The sequence below is a fragment of the Lissotriton vulgaris genome, chromosome 4_1 (genome assembly GCF_964263255.1).
Source record: "Lissotriton vulgaris chromosome 4_1, aLisVul1.2, whole genome shotgun sequence".
Classification (NCBI taxonomy): Eukaryota; Metazoa; Chordata; class Amphibia; order Caudata; family Salamandridae; genus Lissotriton; species Lissotriton vulgaris.
The window spans coordinates 2094586715-2094597131 of record NC_141691.1 but is presented as its reverse complement, the minus strand read 5'-3'; the positions used below and the strand labels follow the sequence as shown (position 1 = coordinate 2094597131).

The following is a 10417-nucleotide window of genomic DNA, read 5'->3' as shown; positions in this document are numbered from 1 at the left end:
GTGTTAAAAGAGTTGTAAGGGATGGCCACCATGATTCTCCGGAAAGCTCAGGTTTTTAGCTGTACCAATCCCAACTGGAAAGTAGAGACACCCAGATGGAGGGGAAGTGGAGGAACTCCTGTTAAGCTTCAGGGTACAGACTATGGGCTGGAGAATCAGCCTTAGGAATGGTGGGAAGGAGGGTGGAAGTAGGGTGACTAACACCCAGGGATATCGCACCCCACTCTGAGAAACGACAGCAGTGGTCAGAGAATACTGGAAGGCCCAGGACCTGGCACTTGGCACTGGCAGCTGTCTGGGCCTCTGCTGGTTGCTGTCCTTATGGGCATAGTTCTCATTGGCTGGGGACAGAGGTCTGTACCAAAGAATGGAATGTGTCATAGCAATTTACTGCCCATGGTGGTACAGTCAGCCTAGTGGGATGCATCTGTGAGCAAATTAAGGTTAGGTGCTTCACAGATGCTGTACAAAAGTGAGTCAAAGGGGCTCCCCAAGGGTCATTTCAGTGGCTCAGGAGAGTGTAGAAAGAGGCATCCAAGTGAGTTCAGAAGAGAAAGAGCTGACAAGGGCCTATGAAATAGAGGGCTATTTCTATGTTCTTTCACCTAAACAGATAAATCCATCAAGGTATTGATTAGTCTCTCCTGGTGTTTGGCTGGATGGGGGTTGTGTTGGACTTGGTCCTCTCTGCTTGGTCACCCTCAAATATTTTTTTCCTCACTCCAACTGTTTTCTAAATTTCTTTTAGTTGGCCTTGGGACTTTGTGCACTTTGTCAGTATCAGTAATGCCCAGTGTTAAATTGCTACTGCTTATTTCCAAAAGCCATGGTACAATTGACATGTCTGATTGGCTTATTCAAATAAAAGTGGTATACCATAGAAGGATGGCTCTCTATATAGTGTCCTAAAATTAAGTAAACCCTGCAGGATGTCCAGTGAGTCCCAAATTGGTTAACAGAGCCAAACATTGATATGACTAATGCTCTATTTCTGGTAGTGTGGTTGAGCAGTTAGGCTCATCAGAGGGCAGTGCAAAGCATTTGTCATCACAGAGACAATACAAGAGAAAAACACTCAGGTATAAATCCAAGACCAATTCATAAAAATAGTATTGATTTTATATAATGTAATATTTAGGACCAAGAACATAGGTTTACAGTAAGTACTTTCAAAGTTAAAATTTTTAAGAGTTCACAAAATATTTCACTTTTGAGCTCAGTCGTGCACCATTGAAATCAAAGTGGAAAAGAAAAATAATGCATAGAAAATAAGGCAATTATCCCACGAAGTTCACCTTCTAAGACTCAGGCTAATTATTAAGGTACATTTTCCATTTGATAAATGCATTATGATCCCTCTGTCCCTTACCCTGCACACACAGGCCAAAACTATAATATTTTATTATACAGTTATTCATTTTTGTCATTGACATGCAATTTGTTTAAGAGTGAGTGCGGCAGTCAATAAGTATGGGTGTGGCCGTCAATAAGAGTGTGTGTGTGGCAAAGAATAAGTGTGTGTGTGGCAAAGAATAAGTGTGTGTATGGCAGAGAATAAGTGTGAGTGTGGCAGAGAATACGTGTGAGTGGCAGAGAATAAGTGTGAGTGTGGCAGAGAATAAGTGTGAGTGTGGCAGAGAATAATTATGAGTGTGGCAGTCAATTAATGTGTGTGTGGCATAAAATACACGTGAGAGTGGCAGTAAATAAGTGTGAGTGTGGCAGAGAATAAGTGTGAGTGTGGCAATCAATAAGTGTGAGTGTGGCAGAGAATAAGTCTGATCGTGGCAGTGAACACATGTGAGTGTGGCAAAGAATAAGTGAGAGTGTGGCAGAAAATAAGTGTGAGCCGGGAAGAGAATACATGAAAGTGTGGCAGAGAATAAGGGTGAGTGTGGCAGAGAATAAGGGTGAGTGTGGCAGAAAATAAGTGTGAATGTGGCAGAGAATACGTGTGAGTGTAGCAGAAAATAAGTGTGAGTGTGGCAGAGAATACGTGTGAGTCTGGCAGAGAATAAGTGTGAGTGTGGCAGTCAATCAGTATGAGTGAGGCAGAGAATAAGTGTGAGTGTGGCAGTGAGTAAGTGTGAGTGTGGCAGAGAATAAGTGTGAGTGTGGCAGTCAATGAGTGTGTGTGTGGCAGAGAATAAGTGTGAGTGTGGCAGAGAATAAGTTTGAGTGTGGCAGTAAATAAGTGTGAGTGTGGTAGAGAATATGTGTGAGTGTGGCAGAGAATAAGTATGAGTGTGGCAGTCAATAAGTGTGTGTGTGGGGCATAGAATACATGTGAGTGTGGCAGCCGATAAGTGTGAGTGTGGCAGAGAATAAGTATGAGTGTGGCAGTCAATAAGTGTGTGTGTGGGGCATAGAATACATGTGAGTGTGTCAGTCAATAAGTGTGAGTGTGGCAGAGAATAACTGTGAGTGTGGCAGTCAATATGTGTGTTTGTGGCAGAGAATAAGTGTGAGTGTGGCAGAGAATAAGTGTGGGTGTGGCAGAGAATAAGTGTCATTGCGGCAGTGAACACGAGTGAGTGTGGCAAAGAATAAGTGAGAGTGTGGCAGAAAATAAGTGTGAGTCTGGCAGAGAATACGTGTGAGTGTGGCAGAGAATACGTGTGAGTGTGGCAGTCAATAAGTGTGTGTGTGTGGCATAGAATATGTGTGAGTGTGGCAGAGAATAAGTGTGAGTGTGGCAGAGAATACATGTGAGTGTGGCAGAAAATAAGTGTGAGTGTGGCAGAGAATATGTGTGAGTGTGACAGATAATAAGTGTGAGTGTGGCAGTCAATAAGTATGAGTGTGGCAGAGAATAAGTGTGAGTGTGGCAGAGAACAATGTGAGTGTGGCAGAGAATAAGTGTGTGTGGCAGTCAATAAGTGCATTTGTGGCAGTGAATACATGTGAGCCCACAATGTTTCAGAGTGAAAATGAAAGCAGTGGGACTGGCGGCCCAAGAATCGGAAGCTGCAGTTTTATTTCTATGTTCACCGCTTTTTTCAGGTTATTGGAATATTGCGCTCAATGACTCTGCAATGTCTCCTAGCGTTAACAGCCCTTCTATCGACTGCATGAATGCTTTCAGTATGCGTGCCAGGATGCTCTTCTTGGCCTCTTCGCGGGGGGGCGACAGCTCTTTACTCGTCTTCCCAGATTTCTCCCTTTCCTCCTTGATCTCATCCTCCCTTCTCTGGATCTCTTCCTCCGCCCTCTGAAACCTCTGATTCCTGTAGTAGGAGCCTCCGTTCCTGTTCACCATGCTCTGGACCATTGAGATCAGCTCCTCCGCCTGCTGCTCCCTCAATGCGCCTTGAGCCCGGTTGTTAAAGGCCAAGTAGCGGTCCCCGCAGCCCTCAACAACCCCTCTGAGCCTGGGATCCGAGTTTAGGATGTACTCTTCCAGGGTAACTCCATCAGCTTCCAGGTCATCCATCCTTGTAAACAGGATGAGCATGTACCCCACAGCCTCTTCTCCAAATAGAGTCTGGATGTCCTGGACGGCCCTTGCCTCTTCATCAGTGAAGCGACCGGCATGGATCACCAGGACTATGGCGTGGGGCCCAGGGGCCGCCATTACTACACATTTAGCGATCTCTTGAGCAATTACTGAATTTGGAACATGGGTGTCAAACAGTCCAGGAGTATCAACGACCACAACCTTGTGCCCGCTCCTCACACAGGACCCTTCCTCGCATTCACTTGTCACTGCATTTGAAGACACTCCAGAGTTAAACTCTCTGCGCCCGAGGATGGTGTTTCCGGTTGCACTTTTGCCTGCTCCAGTCCTCCCGACCAGGACAATCCTCAGCTCACGGGTCACTGTGAAGAGAAGAGAGCAAAGGTTACACACTAGTCGCACACAGGTCACACAGGTTACAAACAGGTCACAGGAAGGTCACACACAGGTCACACGCAGATCACACACAGCTCACGCAGGTCGCACACAGGTTACACACAGGTCCCACTGGCTGCATTTCAGAATGCTAAGAAGGGTGTGGGGGTTTCACCATTGACTGTCCTCTAATACAAAAGTAAAATTAAAGCATTGAAACTCATTACAGCCACTGTGCTAACACAGAATATCAGCGGTCAGATTTCTCAACAGCACACACAACCCCCACCATGACAGTAGACTCTTAGGAGGCTGAGCATTTACCACAATCTCTCATAAATAGAACGACCACTGGCCCAATTCCAAAATACATATTCCTTTTCAAATTCCCCTCAAATCTCTAAATCACCAAGTGAGATATGCACTTAATAAAACACCAGAATGAATGGACATGAAACACATGTCCACACACAAATTCTCAGACCGGTCTTACATGTCTGCACTGACTCCTCTGAACATTCATATATGTTTAGGTTACTCATTCTTAACTACAGGGATTTGAAAGAAACATTGTAATATTTTATACTAAACTTAATAATTTATGTCTTGATATGAAATGTGGTTTACCCAAGAGCTGCAGTCTTGGTTTTGTAGACCTCTGATGCAAGAACGTATGGGAAGATGTACACAAATTAAGAGTATCGAACTGCAATTAGAAAATCACTATTCCTAATGTATGAAACTCTTTTGAGTTTCACTAGTGATTCCTATTGGCTCGTGCATTTTAATGAGGTAGGTTACAATTTGCAAACCATTGGGACTCTCAGCCAAAAGAGGTATGATGGCCTCTGAGGTCAGCAGACCACCATGTCTGTAATTGTTTTTTGAAAAGCAATCTTTATCTTTTTTAAATGCTACCCGTAACGGAAAATAGGATGCACTTAAAAAGAAAAAACGGAAACTTTGTAAATGGGGCCACTGGTGTCTCAAAGGGGAAACAGTCCTCAAAGAACCACTCACCCTTTGCAAATGGTTAACCACCAGTTTTAAACTGGTAGTAAAGTATTGCCGTTTTGCTACCGGAATTTGGTCACAAAATATTAAAGCATACTATTGTGATTCAGTATTTAGGAGGGATGCACCTTCCAAATACTGAATCGGATATTTGGTACCAAACACAAATTCCAATTTGTTAATCAAGTTGCCGATGAGAGTGTGGAAAATAGACCTTCTGGCAGATTCTCAACGTGGGGAGGTCCGGTTTCTCATTGCGAGTGGTTGCATATGATCGTGACCGCACACGATGAGAAACTACCAGTCCACATTGAGAAAGCTGCAGCTCGAGTATAAATCTACTCGAGTGGCAGAAAACGACCGCTTGCACTGTGCAAGATGCGGTTTGCACTGATTGCACAGTGCGGACAAGCATCCGCAACTGTGCAATCAGTGCGAACAGCATTTTGCACAGTGCACTACACAATTCGCGTAGCTCCGAGTAGCTCACGTATTGTGAAGTGCACTTCGCGTAGCTACGCGTAGCGCTACTATGCGAACTACGCCCAGTGTTACCGGGTATATAAACACCGAGGTGAAAGCAGATGGCAAACAGACCATAGGTTTTATACTCTACTTAACCTGCCCCTGGGTGAACTGGAGCCACCAACCTTTCAGTTAACAGCCAAACGCACTAACCAATTGCGCCACAGACAATGTTAGTGACTTTTTCACTATCACATTCTGTGAGGAAGAAGTATGATTGTTTGAGTGTATGGGTCTCAAGGTGTTTTGGAGTTGCTGTGGACTGTGTTAGATTAAAACACAATATAGTTAAACAATATTATTTGATAATAAAGCATATTTGGCACACTTTGTTGGCTTTGTCATTGCTGATATAAGCTATTGGGGTGGGTCACTGTAATGTAAAGAATTAATGTATGCAGCTCAACCCTTAACAATACCAATTTCTTCACTTAAGTGCTGATTGGTGCACAGGGATGTCTTAATCTAAAATGGCTCTTGCTCCAGATATGTTTGTGTCACATCCTGTTCTGGATGCTGTGAAAACACAGCGTTGTAAGTGATCTTATGTTTGTTGTGTCCAGAAGGTGAATTGGTGTGGGGATAAAAAATGCAAATAGGTAACACATAATACACCTTTTATTTAGAATCTTTCCTGTGCTCAAACACCTGCAGGGATAACAAATACATCACAATGTATTACCCCAATGAAAGATTTTTAGTAATGCCTACATGGCAAAGTCGTGTTGAAACCAAAAATGTGTGAATATTTTTGTATTTGTAGTTTGCAATAATTGCTAAGGTTTCACAATGCAGACTATTTTGAAAAGTGGATCCTTCCTACTTATCAAATACCGATGGGTGTGAGAAACACTCAGCCCTTTTATACAGTTCCTGCTCCCCTAAATGTTCCTTGAATTCAATCATCTGAAGGCACTTCTCTAGGGTACCCTGGCAGATATGCTTCAGCCAATGCTATTCTATGGCAGACCTTAGGCTAAATCTACAAGTCAACAAAGGGCAAAGCAAATTCATCTGACAGATCTGGTGAAATGCAAATGTGCAGTAATCATGATCCAACATATGTACTAAAGTATAAAGGAATGCCTAATGAGAAATCAAAACACTCCTTGGCTCTTTTAATCAAACTAATGTTATCTCTGTGGGCGAAGGGCGGAAAAGGAAATAGACTAATGTTCAAAAGACCCCAAAGCTGCAAACAGTGGATGCCATGTTTTTTCGGCTGTATTTCTCAAGGCTCAAAAACCTACATTACAAATGGAAACACAAAGAATCCCAAACTCGATATTACCCAATTTACCAAATTGGTGCAACATAATAACATTCAAATGATAATATGGAGTATCAAAAGTAAACAGGATGTATTGAATCTATATATATTGAGCAAGCATGTCGATTAACCCCTTTGATGCTGATGACGGCCCCCAGCCGTCATGCATCACGGTGGGCGTGTGCTGATGACGGCTGGGGGCCGTCATGAACCCGCCCACTTCAAAAAATGCCGCACAGGCGCAGAATCGCGCCCGTGCCCAAGGGGTTAAACTGTGGAAAGTAAAGTTTTGACAAAGCCTTGATAACACTTCACACTTGTATGAAACACACAGTACACATAGAGAACATGTACATGGAGGCAAAAATTTCAGCACTACAAACTAGTAGGCGCATGAAATAAATAAGATACATATTCAGCTGGAAATTGATCAGGCAGCTATAGGCACAGCAGAGACGGCATTACCCCATAAAATTCATTTTACTGTGTTTACACTTCCAATGATTAAGTGAAGTACATGAAACTGAAATATGCTTTATTGTTTGGGTTTGGGTATCAGATACAGCGCTAATGCATGTTTGACTATATGGGAAAGGGAGGAAACGTCTTAATATTCACGGCACCCCACACAGTCATTCCGTTCAGAAAATTAGAAACAGGTATGTTCACAAGGAAAAGAACAGGATTTATTTTAGTTCAGAACTTCTATTGTTTTAGAACTGCTATAGAGTGACAACTCGCCTTAAAATCACACCGTACATGAAGAAACCATGGGTGACACATCCTTCTCTGTTCAAGTAGCCAAACTATGGAACTCTTTACCCCCCAACTTAAGATCCACGGATAACCACCTTATCTTCAGAAAACTATTCAAGAATTGTCTCTTCCCCACATAGCCACCAAACGCAAACAGAAACATACAGCATATTCCTCTGTATATAAGCATTTATTTTGACTACAGATATGTACCTATATATGTGTATTGCTTTGTATAAACCAGTGAGGTAACACAGGTCTCCACAGCCCCTGCTGTGCAGGAGGAGCCCCAAGCTGCAGGGCACCCCCTCGGCACAGTACCCAGACCTGAGAGCTCTGGATTAAATCCGGAGCTGGCCCCTCCATGTACCTTGCAGGGTGTCCCCTCAACTTTCGTTACGCCACTGGCTTTGTTTTGTCACCAGCCTTTGGCTGGTAGTAGCCTGAAGTGCTAAATCCGACAAGGTGCCTTTATTTATGGCTCAAGTCCAAAATAGTGCCGGTGTTAAAACCGGGGCCATTATTGGCGCTCATTTTACTACCATCTCAGACCTATGTACAGCTCTCATCGAATTACAGTATCATGTTTGATGAACTCAACATTGACTCCCCCTGGAGAGTTCTATTACCACCTGGAAATACACATTTTGCTGCGGAACTTCATGCAATTTTACCCCCCAAAAAATCTTAAAACAAAAATAAATTACGCACATTTCATATTCCCCTACGTCCAGAATGCACAGTTTCCATTTTCCCTTTTAAACAAACTTTATAAACTCAACCAGCTTGCCACAGACTCCCTGCACGCCAGAATAAATAGAGATTAGTAAATAAAGAGTGATGACAAAGGTGTTTAGTTTACAAATCCCCGCAACATCGGGACTCCCGAAAGTTTCCATAGTAACAAGAGACTTGCCCTCAGCCCCCCTCGGTTGCCAACAGAGCTCGGCGGAATGCTGACGCTCTCACCTAGCCTGAGCATTTACAGTAAATTATCTGGAACTGTCTTTAATAAGAGTGAAGATGACCTCATTAAAGCCTGGGCAGTGGAACAGTGTTTTCACTATTATTATTATTATTATTATTATTATTATTATTATTATTATTATTATTTACATTTTTAGAGCGCACTGTAACCCTGCGGACATCCTGGCGCTAAGAGAACAACTGGCACAAGAACTGTCAGCTGCACAAGACAAAAAGAGCCTACCATTCTGCAAATCTACTGCTACCCTCAAATAAAAACATATTATACCCTAGGGAAGAGCCAGGTCTTAATTTTTTGGGGAACAGCAGCAGACTTTGTGTCCTCCTAATTTCTAAAGGGAGGTCATTCCAAAGGCGAGCTGCTGCCACCCTAAAGGCTCTTCCTCCCAGGGTCTGGCTATTTGGGATTCTGGCACAATTGGCAGTAGAGGAGCGAAGATTCCGGGTAGGCTTGTACCACTGAAACTTGTCCTGGAGTGTCTTAGGGCCCTGTTCATGGAGTGCTCTAAACTCAATGCACAGTGATTTGAACTGAATCCTTTGTGTTACTGGTAGCCAATGTAGATCCACCAGTGCTTGTGTAGTTGATAACCTATGGGGTGGGGCAGCCAGGGCAGCCAGGGCTGGTTTACAGCCGAGCAAGCGAGGGAAGAGCCTCAGATAAATTGGAGTTTATTTCTGAGCAAATGGCGTAAGAGGCAGCACACTGTCCTCAAAACTGCATTTAATTGTCATTGGCTGTATCTGTTGGCATTCAGTTGATAAAGCCCGGGTGTCTGTCGCCTCAGTAGACTATTGCAGAAATCACTCATGATAGTAACAGGTATCACGTTTGGCCCACTCAGCTAATCATCCTTCTGAGGTTGTGAAAAAGAGCCCCTTCGAATTTGGTACCAATAAACATGTTATTCAGCACCATGATGCCCAAGTGGGATGTATCAATGTGTTAACCTAGTTAAAAGGCAGGACAGCTCTGTGCAATATCAAAAGGTGATTGAGCGACCCTAGCAGTCGTGGCTCAGTCACAATACTTGCGGGAGGTCGTGCAGGGATGGGGGCAGAGGGGAGTTTAAAATTAAAATTAAATATAAAGAAAACGTACCTGACAGAGTCTGCAAGGCCTCTGTTTCTGGGCCAAGGTCCGGTGTTGGCGCCTTCAACTTCTTCTACAGGAACCGCCGCGTCAATGGTGGCAACCCCTCCCAGCCAATATTGGCGCTGCTCCAGCACCACAGGTAACTCTCTCCCCTCCCCCTTTTTTAATCATGTGTCTTTCAAGAATATGCAGGGTCCTACTAATGTGTCCCACCTTTCTGTAATTTTTTGACATTACCTCTCAATTCAATTACCTACTTGGGTTTTAATACTCTGTTATGTTTTATAGTTGAACAAAATAACTGCTTTGAGGATTCAGTTTATAGTTTCAAAAGACATTTTGGAATTTGGTTCATTTGTGTTCTGATTTATATCCTTGAAAAAGTGGGAAGGGTATGCCCATACGTGGGTCCTGTGCTCACTACGCCACTGGAGTCAAGCTATCCTGGCTGAAGACGGCTGATAGCCAGAAACCAGTCCTAGGATGCTTGATTCCGGTCCAGGGAAGACATGGCTTGGTAGTTCAGTCTGGACTGTTCCCATGAGGCACAGGGTAAAGACTGATTTGCATATGGTCATGTCTGAACTGGGGTGGCTTGGTGAGCAAAATAACGATGGATTAAACCCATATCTGTGACAGGGGTTAATGTTTTGCCATTGTGCAACATTCCATCCATCATCTTGTGTGTTTTGCTTTTCACCCTATGTGGGAAGGGTATGCCCAGACGTGGGTCTGGTGCTCACTACGCCACTGGAGTCAAGCTATCCTGGCTGAAGATGGCTGATAGCCAGAAACCGGTCCTAGGATGCTTGATTCCGGTCCAGGGAAGATATGGCTTGGTAGTTAAGTCTGGACTGTTCCCATGAGGCACAGGGTCAAGACTGATTTGCATATGGCCATGTCTGAACTGGGATGGCTTGGTGAGCAAAATAACTAT

General features: G+C 43.7%; 1 protein-coding gene across 1 annotated transcript in view; it reads right to left on the bottom strand.

Moving 5' to 3' along the window:
- Positions 1–1097: 1097 nt before the first annotated feature.
- The window catches only part of LOC147725113 (GTPase IMAP family member 8-like), a 289891-nt gene continuing 280571 nt past the window's right edge, over positions 1098–10417 (bottom strand). The window contains exon 4 of the mRNA XM_086918173.1: positions 1098–3849. Within this exon, the coding sequence (XP_086774299.1) occupies positions 3005–3849 (845 nt within the window). The 3' untranslated portion in view covers positions 1098–3004. The remainder of the gene's footprint in view (positions 3850–10417) is intronic.